This window comes from Gouania willdenowi, chromosome 9 (genome assembly GCF_900634775.1).
Source record: "Gouania willdenowi chromosome 9, fGouWil2.1, whole genome shotgun sequence".
NCBI classification, from domain to species: Eukaryota; Metazoa; Chordata; class Actinopteri; order Blenniiformes; family Gobiesocidae; genus Gouania; species Gouania willdenowi.
The window spans coordinates 40,463,480-40,482,720 of record NC_041052.1 but is presented as its reverse complement, the minus strand read 5'-3'; the positions used below and the strand labels follow the sequence as shown (position 1 = coordinate 40,482,720).

The window sequence follows — 19,241 nt, the reverse complement described above, 5'->3', positions numbered from 1 at the left end:
ACAGTCCGCATAAACAGGACTGAATCATAACATAACATAACACAACCACTAGAGAGGACATGGGCTCGTCTGTGAACGGTCACATTTACAGACCTTGTAGTCACTGTTAGCTTATCAATAAACAAAAAGAGATTCATCACCTTTATAATAAGTGCTGACTAAGCACTGGGAGTGAGGCCCAAGGCCAACACAGGATGACTTGATAATAATGTTTTTCTGCAGTCAGTGTCTTCTCCTCGTCTTTCTCTCTCTGCTCTGTTTCAGGTGTCGTGAAGCTGATGATGTCACTTCCTGATCTGTGGTTCACGGCTCAACTAGTCTGAGACACTCTGATGTTCTATCTCTCTATCCTGTTCTGTTGGTCCTTCTGTCCACTAACCACAACCAGTCCACGCAGATGGCTGCCACCTCTGAACCTGGTTCTAACGGAGATTTCTTCCTGTTAAAATGGAGTTGTTTGTTCCCACTGTCACTAATTGCTTGTTCATGTGGATCTTGTTGGGTTTTTTCTTTCTTATTATGAAATTTATATTTTATAAATGCATTGAGATGACTTTTTTTGTAAATTACGCTATACAAATAAAGTTGAATTGAATTGTAATGACCAGTCCAGATGATCTGTTCACTGCACCATCAGCTTATTGGTGCTGTTGATCACCTCTACAGCCCTGCTGTCAATGCTGGGTGGAGTGTGATAGGCTGATTTCTCCTGATGACCAATGAGTCTTGGCCTTATTCATCTCATCTTCTACTTCTACTTGTTTTTTCCTGCACAGGGTCACAGGAGATGCTGGAGCCAATCCCAGCAGTCATAGGGTGTAAGGCAGTGAAATTCCTGCTGGATAGACACGGGGTGCAGAATGTAAAAACCTAGACACTGTTTCATAGCTGACATATTCTGAACATTTAGCTCATTTGTCAATAATTTCAGACAAATTCATATAAAACAGCAGGTTTTATATCATTGTTAAAAATGTGTAAACATAAAAGTTAAATATAAAAGGTAAATCTAAATGTAAAGGTTAAATCTAAATCTAAGGGCCTGTACTACGAATCTGGATTCCGTCTTATCGCACTAATTTACGGGATTTATCCAGTGTGTCCTATACTACGATGCTTCTTTCCAGGCTAAATCACCATGGTAACTTAGCGTGAAAACCTAATCTGGTCGGGACCAGTTTTAGTGCTGGAAAAAGTCTGAGCAAGTACTGAAGTCCCGCCTCCTGACCAATCAGTTCTCCTGTAAAATGAGCTGCCCATTGTTAGAAGATCCTGGTTGGTGCAGATCTGACAGCTGTGTTTAGGAAGGAAAGATTTAATAACGGATAAATGCAATCTTTTTGTTTACCGTTGACTTCCTTTAGGAAAAGATTTACATCTGATGGACTGATCTACAGTCAGCTGTAGATGAAGGAATGATCCGTCCGTATCATGGACCAGCACTCTACCCAGGAATGAGCTGCACCCTGATCATTCATTCTTTCATTCCTACATACACTACGTCCTATAGTGACACTGACAGCAGGAACAAACAATGTGCTCTTATCCCAGTGTGTGTGTGGTAAATTGAGGACTATGTGAATAAAACACGTGTGTGCTGTAATAAAGTGAAACTGATCAGAGCGCTGTCCGTTTATCTTCTCATGGATTCATATTGGATAATCTCACACTTCTACACATTAACTGTGTCGGCAGCTGTGTTCCTGAGTTCCTGCTTTTTCTGCAGTAACACTTGTTTTTGGTCTGAATTATAGATTTTAATTCTTAATATTTTTAAAGAATTGTTTATCGGTTGTAAAGTAAATTGCTCTACACAGTGTCTATGTGTTTGTGATTGGTCTGACACTGTAATCTCCACCCCTGTCACAGGAGTGTGTACGTAGCCTGTCTGAAATCACCTGGGTTTAATTAGTGAGTTTATATTGTGCTTCGTTGTCCAGCTTCTGTCTGACGGAGAATGTTTGGTGAATCCTGCTAATGGAGATAAATCCAGGCTTCACTTATCTCGCTTTGTAGTACAGGCCCTAAATGTTAAATCTAAATCTAAATGTTTAATGTGTTGCAGAGTGTAAAGACAAATGTTTAGAAATTATACAAGGTTGGCCTGTCAAAATTGAATAACAACAACAACAACAATAATAATAATGACAAAAAGTAAATAAATACAAAATAAATGTAATAAATATTGTAAATGTCACAGATATAATAATACATTTGATTAATGATTGCCAATAGATAATAATCTTGTGATGCAAGTTGAATTTAGGAGAAACTTATCTAATTTTTTGCTTGCAAATCTATAGATAGTTACAGTAACTCTGACCTTTTACTAGGATGTTCATTGTGCCCATGTTTTCTTCCTGGTAACACACTCCACTTTTTATATTGTACATAGATTTGCCTTATGGTATCATATAGTGTCTGATCTTGTAATTATTTAATTATTATAATGCAAATTTGAATAAAAACTGATAAAATAAAATAATACGAATAATAACAAATAAACCAAGCCTCTCTGAGCTCATTCAAAAGCTCCAAAATTACATCACTGTTTAAGCCATATAGTTCAAAAAAAGACAATCTCCAACTCATATGTTTACTGTATCTTTTTTACACGTGAACAATCATGAAATCATGCCTGAAAAGAAGAAACATATCCCCACAGTGCCACCTGCTGGTCATTTTCTGTAACTCCGTTTGTGCGTGCTGGTCGCGAGCATTGGCTTAATTTCATGTTGAAATAAAAAAAATGGTTCTTTATGTAGCTATTGTAAGTCTTTTTAATGATCTATCACCCTCTGTGATAGATCATGTGCCTGCTTTACATTCTCTCTTCCTCTATGCTTTTATTCCGACACGATCACTTACGCATGTCGGTTGAAAAAAATGCCAGACCATGTGACCTTGTGTCACGTGACTTCGTTTTTCGTTTCAGAGTTCAGAACACAACAATCGAAAAACGGGCCAATATTAGTTTGTTTTATGGTTTTTTAATTTAAATGGTAAAACGGTTTTCTTGTTTTTTGTTTGAAAAGGAGAGGAAGAAAAACCGTTCTTTTATTTTGGTTCACAGATGAATTAGGGATTATCCAATGATACCCAGACCATAAATTCTCATTAATTTTGATATTATCGTCTTTTAAGATTTTGGTTTTTGTGTGTTTTTGGAGTACTTTATATATATATATATATATATATATATATATATTTTTTTTTTTTTTTTTTATTATTATTATTTTATTTTATTTATTTATTTATTTTTTGGCATTTTTAGTAGTTTTTAGTATTTTTTTATTTTTTTTTTTTCACATTTTCATCATACTTGTGTGTATTTTTGTTTATGTTTTTTGAAAATATTTCGGATTCATTGTGTGTGTGTTTACTTCAGGGGACGAACAAAATCAGTTTACGGGCCAGTATTTTGCGTTTTCGTTATCCCTTTGTATGTTTTTGTTGTCTTTTTGTATATGTTTTTTGGAGATATTTTGGATTAATTGTGTGCGTTTACTTTAGGGGCCGGACAAAATTAGTTAACGAGCCGCATGTGGCCCCCTGGCCGCCAGTTGCCTACGTCTACTCTAAATTACAGTTTAGTATCGACTTACCCTTTTGGCAATGCCTCCCATCGTACCCTAGGGGACAGTCACACTCATAGCCATCCCACTTTGGTCTGCAGGTTCCTCCATTGGCACAGGGGCTCTCCACACATGGGTGAGCGGAGTTGACTACGTTGACCCCACCAACAGAGCCAGATGTTATGGGCATGGTGCGATCATTGAGTACTAGCTGTGGAGATGAAAGGATAAGTGATGGAAGTGTAGCAATAAGTCAGAAGTGCAGATATTAGCATTAATCATATTTCAATTTTCACTTCTTGTCCAAAAGCAATACGTTTAAATTAAGTAAAAAACTGTCACAGTATCACTGCAGTCTTTATACAGAAAGTAATTGAACCCCAAAATAATTTTATTTTGCTAAAAACAAATATTTTACAACCTTATAGATGAAAACTATTCGTCCATCTACTATAGTCAATATTTCTATTACAAGGCATATTTAACTGATTAAACGCATGCTTTGGGTATGCAAAGGTTTTTTGGGCAGGAAATCAAAATATGGTTACCCTACATTAATGTCATTATCTTTCAGGTAGAAGCACTAACCCTCTGAATGACACCAGTGAAGGGCTTCAGTACACCTGATGTTCTTTTGGTCTTATCGTATTCAGGAACTCCACCAATAAAGACAGGAGAGCTGCAGTTGATCTGAGTGAAAGCCCCCTAGAAAAGGAAAGGCAACAAAAACAAAATCTTAAGCATTGAAATGTAAACATGTTGTGGCACAGGCTACGTTGTCTAACTAAAATCATACGACCAAATACTACTAATACCTCAGCCATTCCCTCCTTGGACCTCTGGCTGTCCACCTGGAGGATTCCATTCTTTGCTGTACGAGACACTCTCAGTTCATGCCACGAGTCAAGACTGATTTGCTCTTCACTCCTGGGGCACATCATCATCAACACATCATCATCATCATCAACACATCATCATGACATCATTCCCACGACAGTGCAAGTGGGAATGTAAAAATAATTGCCAACTCCTTTGGCTGTATGTGTTTATTGTCAATGAACACAAGTTTGAACACATTACCAAAAGCTTAGATATATGTAGTCAGTAATCACTGAGAATGAACAGCATTACGTTCACTCATTGAGCACTGAGTCACTGAGGAATAAAAAGATATTCAATGAGGGCCAAGGTCACAGACATTGTGCAAGGTAAGATTCAAAACAGGTTCTACTTGATGATTGCTTGATGGAAGGTAGAAGCAGGTTGTGATCATAGTGAGCTAAAGTTACACATGGACGTCTGAAGGTAAAAGATCTCTTTGTGGAAGCAAAGTAAGGGGTGAGTGCTAAGCATTCCCACTAAAAGAAAAAGATTGTAGCAACATTTTAAGCAATAAATTGTGGTTGTAGCTGCAAAATGAAACCTTTAACAGCAGTTGTCCCTCAAAGTTCATGAGAAGCAGCTGCTTCACTCCAGCAGAACTAATCAAGCACTTTCACACCGAACGCGACTGAAGTGACTGAAGCAACGCGATTACATTAAAATCAATGTAAATGACACGATCCCAAGTTATCTCCCCTAAAGAGACGTGACGTGTAATTTGAGCGACGAGGTCGCGCTCTGCTTCATTGCTCAAAGTTGAATAATCTGAATTTTTAAGCGACTTAAAGTGACAAATCCCTCGTCCTTCACTGTGTGTAGAGCGGAGGCTGCAGCTCCTCTCTGCTCCTTCCTGCTACAGTGCAGACGGCCGAGGCGGAGGCTGTGCAGCTTCCTCAATTTATCGGGGCAAAATTAAAGCGTTGAACTTCTTGAAAACCACAGTAACTACTGATCATAACACATTCTGAGTGAACTGATTTAAACGGTAAAAGCAGAGCAAAAAGGAAAAGAAGTGATCAATTCTCTCTCTCTTTCTTTCTACCCTGTCACACGCACACACACACACACACACACACACACACACACACACACACACACACACACACACACACACACACTGACACATCGCGTCACTGGAGTGATGAAGTGATGGAGTGACCATAAAACACCGCTATGTGCAAACGACACATCAGGGACGATGGAAGCAACTGCAGCGCTGCGGTCACGTTTCGTGTGAACGCGCCTTAAGGCTGGCAAAAGCAGCCTCATTTTCATAAAACATTAAATTACATTAAAAGAAAAATAGTTAGCATTTAACAAATTAGATATTGTCGTTGTCACTAAGCCACAGAACATTTTGATCTTTGACTGGTGTAAATCTGTTAAGATGTGTTTGCAACATGACAACAGGGTCCCTTTAAAAATGTATATATGCTGCTTAGTGTCAATGATGATATCTAATTTGTAAAATACTAATTATTTTACATTTAATGTAATTTTTGGTTTTAAGCAAATTAGGCTTCCTATGCAAGCCTTACCCCCAATTTCCACTGGATGCGAGTCAGCTGCATTACGTCTCCGCCACGCAACCGGAGCTCATAGGTTTTAGTCTATGTGTTCATTTTCACCGGGTCCGGTGCGTTTCGTATCTGTTCCCTCCTAGCGCCGACAGTTTCGAGCTCTCCGGCAGCGATACGCAGGACTTCTATTTCTGGCGGATGCCGGAGCATAACGCATCAACTCAGCACAGAACAAATATAGCAAAACAGGAAGTGAAGCACATACTCAACATTAAAACATCCGATTACTTTTCAAAATAAAACACTTCAGATCATATTTCAAGTAACTCCATCACCAAAACATAAAAAAATGTGGCAAGGACAACAACAATATCGCGAGAACTCCTCGGTCTCATGACGTCAGTCGTCCGACAAGACTGAGCTGTGGCGCACTCAAAAGGCAACCGGTGAGGATTGTCGGACGGCGGAACAAAACTGAATCGGAGCCGTAACGCAGTGGAGATGTATCCAGTGGAAATTCGGGGTCAGACTTCTGTGGGCGGTTTTAGCGCCATGTGATCAGAGCACGCTTTTTCCTACCTTTGAGCAATCATCAAGTGGGTCCCGATTCGAATCTTGCCCCGCACAATGTCTATAAATAAATGTTTGTTAAATGCTCAATGACTTGACATAATACTGTGAGTACTGCCTACAAATATCTAAGCTTTTGGTTAATGTGTACAAACTTGTGTTCAATGACAATAAACACATACAGCTGAAGAAGTTGGCAACTATTTTTCACATTTACACTTGCATTGTCGTGGCAATGCAAATTTTTTCTATTTACAAATTATTCCCCACAACGACAAAAAATGATAACATATCAGAGGTAGACAAATCAAAACCAAACACAATAAATCAAACATTAATCAATAGAAAACAATAAAAGTAAAAAGGGAAACATGAGGGAATCGAGCTAGAAATAGTTTGGTACCTTATTACAGCTCCTCCAGAGCCACAGTCAAATCTGAACTCCACATATCTGTCCACAAGGTTTATGGCTAAAAAGTCACCGCTGGCAGCGTCCTCACTGTACAGCAGCACCCCGTCGGCCATTGATGGCAGAAAAGTCAATTCAAACTCCATAAAGGACAAATAGCTCTGAGATGATTGAGGCCAGGGGATTACAGCGTAGGAGAAAAGGCTTTCATTGAAGAGTGGTGACGACAAGGAGAAACCTGCAGAATTCAGGATACATTTGATATTACATTCATAAAAACACAAAATAAAAAAGGTTCAATGAACTCACTCTCTTCGCAGTGTGTTCCATTGAAGCCGAGAGGACACAGGCAGATGTAGCCGTCAGCACGATTAGCAAAGCAAACGCCACCATTGGAACAGCTGATCAGGTCACACACTGTGTCACTGCATTCACCTGAAACAATTACATGGACCCAGTTTAATAATCCATGACCAAAAAGTTCAGATTTCTAAAACAAATCCATCTAGATAGACATATACAGTCTGTAGATATCAATATAATAAACACAAGAAACACAAGAAAAAGAAGACTCATTTTTACTATTTAAAATTGAAAAGGTGTCGATCTGTAAAACAAACGCAAATATGAAAAACTGACAATTTATCCCAGTCCAAAATTTAATTTCATGTCATCATGACATTTTTCAATGTCATGACTTTTGCACGTTTTTACATTGCATTAGGCCTGGGCGCTACGAGCCGTGAGTGGCCACACTACGAGAGCAAGAGGCGGAGCCTATATGCGAACGTCACGTGCCCGTCAGTGACTAGGGATCCTTGTCATGTCATAGGTATGCCCCTGCGCTTTCTGAAAATGTATAGTTCATGGTACTCAAAAAGGGAGACACATTGTTATTGGGCTGGAATAATATTCTTTCTTTCTTTCTTTCTTTCTTTCTTTCTTTCTTTCTTTCTTTCTTTCTTTCTTTCTTTCTTTCTTTCCTGGTGTCAGAACCAACTTACCTACTTTTCACCCCCTGAACCATTATGTCGATTTTTGATAACTTTTACAGTGTTTGCAGGGCGGAGCCATGAATTTTGGGCAAAAATGACAAAATATAAAATTTTTAGAAAATGCTCCCATTTGCACATACAAACTCCGATTTGCTTCAAATGTGAATCATTTGTAAACTCCCGGCCCTAAACCAACTCAATGTGGAAATACGGAAATTGCCACGTTAGCGCCCCCTACAGAGTGAAGAGAATTTAATATGGGAAAAATGTTTTTTTAAATGTTTGGAATTTTTCACAAACTTGTGTTTTGGCCTCTCGATCCAAAAAGTCAATGAGACGCATGCTTTATTTTTTATCGTGGTATTTTGTATCGAGATTCTCTCCATTTTGTGTTAATGAGAAATTGGCCAAATCTTGCAAATCGTCAGCTCTAACTTTAACACACTCCTCCTGGAGCTACTTCTAAGTACTACTACTACTATTACTATTACTATTATTATTATTAGGGGGCCCAGCCCGCGGGGCTTACATACGCGGTTCCTAGGACCAGCGGTGCGAGGAACCCTACTGTAATCGTAAGGATTATTATTATTAATATTATTATTATTATTATTATTATTATTACTACTACTACTACTACTACTACAATTATTACTACTACTACAATTATTACTACTACTACCACTACAATTATTACTACTACTACTAATATTATTACTACTACTACTACTACTACTACTATATTACTACTACTACTACTACTACTACTACTACTAATATTATTACTACTACTACTACTACTAATATTATTACTACTACTACTACTACTACTACTACTACTACTACTAATATTATTACTACTACTACTACTACTAATATTATTACTACTACTACTACTACTACTACTAATATTATTACTACTACTACTACTACTACTACTACTAATATTATTACTACTACTACTACTACTACTACTACTACTACTACTACTACTACTATTACTACTATTACTACTACCACTACTACTACTCCAGCAATGTTCTTGGATGTGTTAATCAAAAATCATAAATATGTCTAAGTTTATAGTACATTTCTGTCTAAACAAATCAATATTAATGCATTGATAGTATAAAATTCAGTTATATTATGTCTATGTATGAACTTGAGGCAGTGCATCAAAGGCAGTGCAATTTGGTGAAGGCAGCTCAACAAAGGCGGTGCGCCGCGGCAAAGGATTGCGGCAATATTTAAACCTTATTATTAAAACACATTTAAATAGATTATTCATGTGGCACCCCCGCCCAGCGCTCTATGAGAGCCGGAGATTGGCACCGGCAGACCCTGATAAACGGGAATAAGCGGGTATGAAGATGGATGGATGGATGGATTCATGTGGCATTTCTAATTGTTCTGCATGACGGTGCATTAGGGCCACATTAAACTAAAAAGAAATCTGAGCACTATGAGATCAAAGTCAAACTATTTTAAGAATAAAGTTGTAATTTTATGAAAATAAAGTTGTAATTTTATCAAATTAAAGTTGTACTATTTTAAGATTAAAGTCGTAATATTTTCAGAATAGAGTCATCATTTTATTAGAATAAAGATAAATTGTATCTTTAAAAACTTGTAATGGTACAGCGCTCAGAATTCCCTGTTAAAGTGAACACAACGTAACAGTGATAGCCCTGAAGTCAACCACTTCCTGCCAATTCCTCCTCCACAATAAAAGAGGCTATTAGCTCCAAATCATCTGGTTCTTTGGTCGGAAAAAAAATGCCAACATCTGCAAAGTGTCTTTTAAGTCTTTAAAGTGATAACAGTGGTGATGATGAGCCAAACAACTATAATAATCTCACTAAATGTTCCACATTCTTCATAACACATGAGTGACAACCACACACACAACATCCTGTTTGTATTTCACTTTATTCTAAATAATACCACTTTAATCTTGAAATATGACGACTTTAATTTCGTAAAGCTACAATTTTATTAAAATACAACTTTATTCTTATAAAATTACAACTTTATTCTCATGAAATTACAACTTTATTCTCATAAAATTACAACTTTATTCTTAAAATAATATGACTTTAATCTCATAGTGGCCAGTTTTGTTTTCATTTCAATGTGGATCTTATACGTCGTCGTAGTTCTGTGTCATAATCTCTTGTTCACATTTTTCTCCTACTTGATTTGAGGAAAAACCAGATATTAGATGGTTGTAATGACAATTTAATCTTACAACTGAAAGATTTTTTATTTGCTTTGTTTATGCTTCACTTTACGAATAATCGCTGTCATTAAACTCTCATCATCTGCTTTGCAAAAAAAAGAAGAAAAAAAACACAAGGCATCAGACGGAACCTGTAATCAAATGATCTGTCAAATCTGATGAAGGAGCCAGAATAAATATATTTCTCTATCAGTAGTTGAAAAAAAAAAGAAAAACCTAAATGTTATTTGATAATGTGTCAGTAACTCGTGGTTTCCTCACCAATATCAGCTCCACTCAGAGCTCGTCCGAGGGGCCACTGCCTGATGTCTGTGGCTTTGTTGTTGATGGTCAGACTCTGGATGCAGCCGATGAAGCCCTGATTGGTCCCAGTCGCTCTGACCAGCCAATAGGAACTCGGGGATCCACCCACATACAGAGGGGAGCGGAAGGTAATCTTAGTGTACAGACCCTATAGGGGAAAAGCACAAAAAATGCAATTCTCAAAAATTATTTAGCAGATTCATTTATTTGTATTTTTAAAACTACTCTACATTAACTTATACTGTACACTACATTTTTATGTAGTAATAAATAATCATTTAAGAAGCTATGTTTGCAGTAATCAGGCAAATCTAAATCCAAACAATACAGAATTCATATTTTTATTTATATTTCCAGTAAACCTTTAAAAATAAATGAGAAATTGCTTGAATGTTATCCTCAAATTTTGTTCCCATTTTGACCATCTTAACATAATTTTATAAAATTGAAACTATAATACATTTGTGTTAATGCAACTATAACAGTAAATACATATATTATTTATAACCAAAAAATGCACTGAATTCTATATGTATTTATGTTCTATATGTCCTATAATATGAACTTTATCACTTGAATAATTAAGTAATAAATAATAATTTAATAAACTCTTTTTTTTAATATATACAGTATAAAAACTAAGATACTGATTTGCATTAATCAAGTAAATTTTGCTCCATTTGAACCATTCTAACTTATTTTTCTAAAATTTAAATTATAGTAAATTTGTTATTATGCAACTCTAACAGTAAATACATACTGTATATAGCCTTAACTGAATACTACATGTATTTATTATCTATGATATGTTGGATTCCCTGATGACCTTTATTACCTGTGAGCGTCCAGATATGGGGTTGTCGTTGTCCATACGAAGCCATCCACTCATTCCGTCTCTAAACACAGTGACTGTGTGCCACTGACCAACCACTATAACACTCTCACTGACTATCTGAGCTGCTCCAGTTCCACAGTTGAACCTAAAGATAAAAAAAAAGTTACAATGGCACTGGTTTCTGAGTGTGTGTGTGTGTGTGTGTGTGTGTGTGTGTGTGTGTGTGTGTGTGTGTGTGTGTGTGTGTGTGTGTGTGTGTGTGTGTGTGTGTGTGTGCCTGCGTGCGTGCGTGTGTGTGTGCGTGCGTGTGTGTGTGTGTGTGTGTGTGTGTGTGTGTGTGTGTGTGTGTGTGTGTGTGTGTGTGTGTGTGTGTGTGTGTGTGTGTGCCTGCGTGCGTGCGTGTGTGTGTGCGTGCGTGTGTGTGTGTGTGTGTGTGTGTGTGTGTGTGTGTGTGTCAGTGTGTGTGTGTGTGTGTGTGTGTGTGTGTGTGTGTGTGTGTGTGTGTGTGTGTGTGTGTGTGTGTGTGTGTGTGTGTGTGTGTGTGTTTGTGTGTGTGTGTGTGTTTGTGTGTGTATGGGGGGTGGATCGCTTCAAAATTCATGCGCACCAGTCTATCCAACACGTAAACGAACGCGTACCCTGCACGTCTGCACGTCTGATCTACATTTCCCATAGACATAGAATGGGTAGACAGGCACAATGCACAAGTCACGCCCACATGTGTGTGTATACACGTTAAAGTGTATGCACACATACGCCTCACCTGGATGTGCACCTAACAAACATAGATATATCAGTCACACGTAGACGCAGGTGTGACGCGTGAGTGACGCTAGTGATCAGGTGACCCTCACTATGTAGCACCGTCTGCGTGACATGTAAACACAGAAAAAATATTAGGTGCTTACGCGTGCAGGCGTGTACACGCGTACAGGTATGTAAGTGTGTGTGTGAGTGTATAACGGGCCACCATTTTGTCCGGTTACAGTCTGTGTCACGACACCCGTCCATAGAGTGGTAGTGACTGTAGTGTTAAAGTCAGATTGTTGCTGTGTTGCTGTGATTGGACAGGATACAACACTCAACACACACACACACACTTACTGACGTGCACACGTGTACACGCCTGCACGCCTAACAATTTTTTCTGTGTTTACGCAGACGGTGTAACATAGTGAAGGTCACCTGATCGCTTTAGCTTCAGTCACACCACACCTGCCACTACACCTAACTACGTAAATTATATAAGTTTAGTGAAAGATAGGCAGGTAGGTACGCACGCGTGCATTAGACTGGTGTGCATGTGCGTGCGTGTGTGTGTAGAGTGAATATCTCCCGACACAATATGAGTTTGACCTGAAACTTTGTCAACGGCTTCCAAATACCACTAGCGTGTGCAGCCGTTATTTTGGAGTAATTTGGTGTTGCAATACGGCCCCCCCTCTATTGAGCACACGATATTTCTGGTTCCGGGTTCATGATGTCACTGTGTCGCAGTTTGTTTGGGTTTAAAAAAGAAGGTCAAAGTAATAAATGTTTTTCTTTGTTCTGCACAAGGGTGAGTGATATACTAGCAAAGGTCTCGAATAGGTGTGTGTGAGACTGCGCCCATGGAGGAGTCCACGGACAGGTAGTCTCACACACACACACACACACGCACACACGGCTGATGTGCGTGAGTGTGAGAGTGTCAGTGTCATGGTCTGTGTGTATGTGACTGCTACGTACTGAGATGTACCCGTGCTGATTAGCCATGCTCAGAGATTGCTGTACTGATTTTAAAAAATGCCTAAAACATCACGTCAGTCGACCATCGATAAAATATCAACCAATGATAAAAATATATATGATTGTCATGATGATAGTCAACATTATTAATAAGCTACAAATCATTTTTGCATAATTTTTTTTTTTTTTACCCCTCCCTGGCAAGAATCTCAAACTCCGCCTATGCATTCGATAGTATGGAAAGATTAAGTTTGTGAGAAATACCCAGATGTATATTATAAGGGACAATTTTTTTTAACTATACACGGTGGGCACACTAGTCATACCAAACGTCCCATGATGCATTGCGAGCGGAACGTAAAATGGTCCTGGGACCGGCTTCAAATCAAACATCCCCTTTTCAAATTAAAAGCATATCTTCTTGCCTTTCATTTGTTTTTTTAACACTTTTGTAAATAGGACTCTTGTTTTGAAGTTAACAGGAAGTTTAGTCAGTAGCACAATGGAGGGTCTCTGAAAATGTGTCTACGTGAGTTTTATGGATGAAATGAGCACATGTTGATATTCTACATGGTCATTTTCTCACTTCAATAGTTTTCAGAACTTTCAAAGTAAAAGTGGAGAATCAACAGAGATATTTAGCCTCAGTGTGAACAAGGTTTTTAACGCTGTTGGTTCCAAATGCATCATGGGAAACAGTATATACTAATTGAGTTTGTAGTGCGTAGTACAGAGTGTGACGTAGATAAAACTCATTGTCCTAAATATTGTCATATTTTGGTTGGTTATTTTTGGAATAAATATGTTAAAATGTCCCACTTTTCCCAATGGTTGTCATTAATGACAGTGTGTAAATGTGGCTGTTAATCAAGCTTCTCACCTATAAAAGTATCAAAGTATCCATGTTTCATTTGACTTCATGTAAAACGTATCTTAACGTGTTAACTTTTTCATTTTTTTACCTGAAGTGCAGCTTTCCTTGAACCAGAGCCAGAGACGTGAAGTCTCCTCGGCCGTGTTCGTTCTCTCCACAGTACAGCAGTAAACCGTCCTGTGAGTCTGCCTGAGAGAAAGAACAACGCTGCTCGACTACAACGACACAGAAATCCACTAAATAACAGCTTACCTTCAACTCCAACGTGATCTGAAATGTCTGGTATGAGTTTTTCAGTGGTTCAAAGGTCATGTGAGAATAGCCGTAGAACCTTGGAAAGCTCACTGAGACCACTTTAAAACAAAATGAAACAAAAGACACAGACTTTTGGTGTCTATGAAAAGACAGATGAGAGATTTTAAAGAGGAAGAACAATTAGAAAGAGGAGGTAACATAGACACAATCGCTCTAACATTTATAATCCCACTCCCCAGAAAACCCAACAACAATCTAGAGTCATCTGATCTAGTAGTCAGAGCAGTTTTCACTCAACGTCAATGCATTAATAAAACCTTTATTAATGAAATATATACAGATAAAAACATCCTGTAAACCCAGTGGTGGGTATTAATACATTACTATGGGCGACCGTGGATCAGGTGGTAGTGGGTCGTCTTCTGATCGAGAGGTTGGGGGTTCGATCCCAGTACCTGACTATGTGTCGAAGTGTCCTTGGGCAAGACACTGAACCCTAAGTTGCTCCCAGTGGTCGACTAGCGCCTTGCATGTCAGTCCTGTCCCACTGGTGTGTGAATGTGAGAGTGATTGGGTGAATGAGCTGATATGTAAAGCGCTTTGAGACTGCTTCAGTGGTGATAAAGCTCTATATAAAAATCAAGTCTATCCATCCATTTACTATGTTATGTGTATTTTGATAAATTTTACTTTTAACAGTAGTTGTTTTGCAGAATACTCATCTTACTCGAGTAACTTTGTGAGAAAATATATGTACTTTTACTCTTTTACACGTTTACTGTGGGCCACATGCAGTCGTTACATCAATTTGTCTATTCATAAATTCAGACGCTGCTCTGCAGACGGAGGTGTACAGTGTGAACATGCAGTTATTGTACGTGTCCGTGATCCATACTTTCATTGGTAAATCTGTGATGGAATTCATGGCCTTCTTCAGAAAGCTGTGACCGCCCACTTATCTCAAACATTCACTTAGCCTCGTCTCTTTATCATGACTCAGCAAAGGTAGCTCCGACCAGACTTTGTCTCACCACGCATTCTCCTTGATCCTGGATGTTTACATTTGACTTTAGTCAGATCTGGACTAAAAAATGTAGTTTTGATGTTTTTAAATATATGACAATCCAAAATACTGGACTTTTACAATATAAACAGAATACTGGACTTGTTTGCTTTGTGGAAGTTTGTTATTGATGTATATTTACTATCTGCTTATTGATTTTGTATTTATGATGTATTTATTGACATTATTGTTGACTTGGTTAGCTTTTAACTCTTTTAAAAAATAATAAAGAATAAAATAATCTGTATTAAGTCCAAATCATTGCTGGTATATTAGGCTATAAATGTTTTTCAACTATTGTTATTGTCTTTTAAAATGACAACGGATCATAAATACCTTCAGAGCACGTATCTCCTCTCCATCCAAGGTTACAGTGACAACGAGAACCTCCACCAGCAAAATCACTGAGACAGAAGCTGTCAGGAGGACAAACTGTGTCATCACAGCTGAGGTTGTAAACACGGGGAACCTCCCCTTTCCAGGAGGACATGGTTGGAGTGGTCGTGGAAGTAGGGGAGGACGTCCTAGGGAGAATAAATAATGGGAAAAAACAATGATTTCATTAAAGGGGAAATCGTGTTTTTACATTTTAGCATTTGGCTGCTGATTAGAAGTTCTGCATTGAGCACATCTTAATTTAGGGTTAAATTTACTGATAAACAAAATGCCACATCGGCTAAAATAACATCACGGTGCTTTAAGTAAAACAAATAATAATAACTTGTGTGTATCACAGACATGGGCAACTAGCGCCCCACAAATGTAAAAAAAAAATACAGAAACATACACAAAAGAACAACACAAAAAGAGAAACACATGCACAACGGGACAACAGAAATACATAAACAAAACAATACAAAATAAGCTCATATATATATATATATATTATTGATGAAGTCAATAATATACATATATATATATATATATATATATATATATATATATATATATATATATATATATATATATATATGTATATTATTGATGAAGTCAATAAGGTAACTTTCTATATCTCCAAAATATAAAACTTGATATATCTTGATTCTCAATATATTGCCAATCCCTACATCTGTGCATTCTTAAAATCATTTACAGTGATAATGTAAATTAGATGATTATATTATATATAATATTTTATGTACAGTCACAACTCAGCAGCTCTGGTAGATTTAGTAAAAAATAACCACCACCAGCAGCTCAGCCATTTATTCAGTGTATGTTTTGATCATTTGATTTTCTGTTCAGAAAAATATATCAAAATACAAGACATATGCGGGAATTGAATTTTAAAATAAAATAAAACTATTGAAATTCAAGAACTTTTGTATACTGTATATATATATATATATATATATACACAGATATACTGTATATATATACAGTATATAAAGGTCTAGAAGGAATAAACAAAACTTTAAAAGAAAACCAAAGAATCATTTTCTGTCTCTAGAAATTAAAAAAAATGAAATGCTAGAAGATATAAACAAAAATAAATACCCATTTTTCATATGATTACTAAAGCTTGGTTAATATTGGTTAATATTTTTTTTAATAGAGAGGTTCCCAACATTTTTTGTCCCGTGTACCCCCTTTGCAATTTTGCTGATTAATTTGTGTATAATAGTGGGCTCTCCTAAACCCCTTCCTGTGTCTGGAACATGGTTCCCTAAGGTTTAACCCACAAACTCAAAATATTTAGTGCTAAATTTAACAAAATCAAATTAAAATCACAATGCAACTGTCATGTAATGAATTAATTAGTAGGTAATTACTACAACTTTATAAAATATATGATGCACACACAACCACAAAAAGGCAGTTCAGTTTAAGACTTTATCAAACATAAATTAACATTATTTTTTCACCATTAATACTCCTGATTACGCACGATACACAACTTTTTATTACTATTTTGTGTTATTAGTTTAAGATTTTAGTCATTATTGATTGCAATTAATTAATAATTAAAAGAAAATTAATTCCCAGACAACATTTTTGTGTGTAACTGTTCTCACATTATTCAGATATAATGAGCTACCAGTTAGATGTAATATCACCAGTATGTGCTATATAAATGTAATATTAGGTTATATTATATGGAGTGGGAGCCAGAGAACAGCCTTGCTGAGCATGAAAAACAGAAAAGCTTTATTCAACACATTGATGTAATTTCTATGTTTTTTTTACAAGCTCCAAGAATAGTTGAAACTTTGACCTTTTTCACTAATTATTTTCACCCATTTTGTTGCAATGGAGGCACTCTGAACATTTCTCATTTTACAAAGACGGCGCAACAGAAAACACTTGAGAACCACTATGTGAAGAGACTTTTATATTCTCGGTGCAAAAAACTAAAATACTGAAATACTGTTACAGCAGCTTGAATTTATGACATTTCACAGCTTTAGACCTCACTTAATGTAAGAAAGTGAAAAAGCATGAAAAAGCAGGTTTTATGTGGCTTTTAAGAGAGCAAGTAGAGATGGCAACCTATCAACTAAAGACTAGGAGGAAAAGTAAAAAGGACCATCACTGAAGTACAAAGAGTGCTCTGCTTCTTTCATTTTATATAGAAAAAAACATTTGGTTCAACTTTAAAAAGCATGTAGTCATATTCATCCCCAGGGGTGGACTGGCCATTTGGGTCAACCCAAAGTGGGCCGGTGCGCTAGGAGCGAGTGGGGGCCGACATGGTAATAGGTGGCCAAAAATGGTCCAAATGTGGCAAGAAAAGAGACAAAAGTGACTCAAATTTGCCAAAACCAATCAAGAATGACCAAAAAATGAGAAACAAGGTGATATGTAATGGAAAAGGAAGCTTAAATGGGCAAAATTTGGCAAAGAATAGTGAAAAAGGGCAAAAATGTGGAACAAAAAGAGGAAAATGTAGGGGATAAGGGAATTAAGTGGTATTCATTGGGCAAAAGAACTAAAATTTGATAAGTGTCAAAAAAAAAAACTTGCGAAAATGGACAAAAAATAGAAAAAAGGGATATTTATTGGCAAAAAGAAGATAAAGTCTGAAAAAAAGTGTCACAACTTTTTGAAAAAGGGCTAAAATGGGACAAAGGAAGTTACAAAATGAACAAAGAAAAAAGGTTAAAAAAAAGGGGAGTTAATAAAGTTTCATCCTTTTAAGGTTTTCTGGGGGAATAATGATTAAAATGAAGACATAAAGAGCCACATGTTGAGAATCACCGACTTAATAACAGCTTCATGGTGTCTCTGATAATGTAGTGAGTGCAGGGCTGAATTTTTATCCCCTAGTTTTCTTTGTTTTTTATTAACAGGTATTGTATCATTTTGTTTATCTTATAAATACGTTAAACGTGTTCTGTACCTGGTCGTTGGTGAAGGGACGGTCGTCAAACTTTCAGTGGTGCTGCTCAGCTCTGACGTGATAGACAAAGACACATCTGTGAAGTCTGAGAGTATTGATGATGAGGAGGAGGAGCTTGTGGGAGGAAGTGGTTGAGCAGTAATATTTGGAGGAACGACAGTGTTCATGCGGTAAATAACGTTCTGGCGCGGTGGAGAACCAGAACGCGAGCGCAGCTGAGACTTCCTGTTGTCCTGACCAATAGCTGGGAACGGCTTTAGCTACAGGAAGTAATACAAAATACAAAAACACATCAATGCACACAAGATATATTCATTTGTTTAACCCTGTAAAACCTGAATCATTAAATAAGTATAATTCCCATGTTTTGAAATGGTTTTGATACATCTGGTTACAATTCTCAAATATTGTTGTTTTTTACCAACAAAAAAATAACCAACATGTCAACAAATTGGTGATTTCATAGATGGATAAGGAGAAAAAAGTTGAGCTGTTTTCATTCAACAATGAGCAGAGGTGAAAGTAATTGATTACAAATACTTTACATTACTGTAATTGAGTTGCTTTTATGGGTGAGAATATTTCTTAATCAGTAATTTTATTTGTACTTAAGTACGTTTTAGACGTAATTCATTACATTTCTATACCAAACC

The 19,241-nt window shown here is 37.0% G+C and overlaps 1 protein-coding gene across 1 annotated transcript in view; it reads right to left on the bottom strand.

The window, feature by feature from the left end:
- egflam (EGF-like, fibronectin type III and laminin G domains) overlaps positions 1–19,241 on the bottom strand; it is a 63,590-nt gene that overhangs the window by 16,988 nt on the left and 27,361 nt on the right. The window contains exons 9-19 of the mRNA XM_028456478.1: positions 18,589–18,848; positions 15,585–15,772; positions 14,183–14,283; positions 14,019–14,119; positions 11,329–11,473; positions 10,452–10,641; positions 7,266–7,391; positions 6,951–7,194; positions 4,391–4,502; positions 4,164–4,280; positions 3,606–3,786 (exon numbers count right to left, since the gene is read on the bottom strand). Coding sequence (XP_028312279.1) covers positions 3,606–3,786; positions 4,164–4,280; positions 4,391–4,502; positions 6,951–7,194; positions 7,266–7,391; positions 10,452–10,641; positions 11,329–11,473; positions 14,019–14,119; positions 14,183–14,283; positions 15,585–15,772; positions 18,589–18,848 — 1,765 coding nt within the window. The remainder of the gene's footprint in view (positions 1–3,605; positions 3,787–4,163; positions 4,281–4,390; positions 4,503–6,950; positions 7,195–7,265; positions 7,392–10,451; positions 10,642–11,328; positions 11,474–14,018; positions 14,120–14,182; positions 14,284–15,584; positions 15,773–18,588; positions 18,849–19,241) is intronic.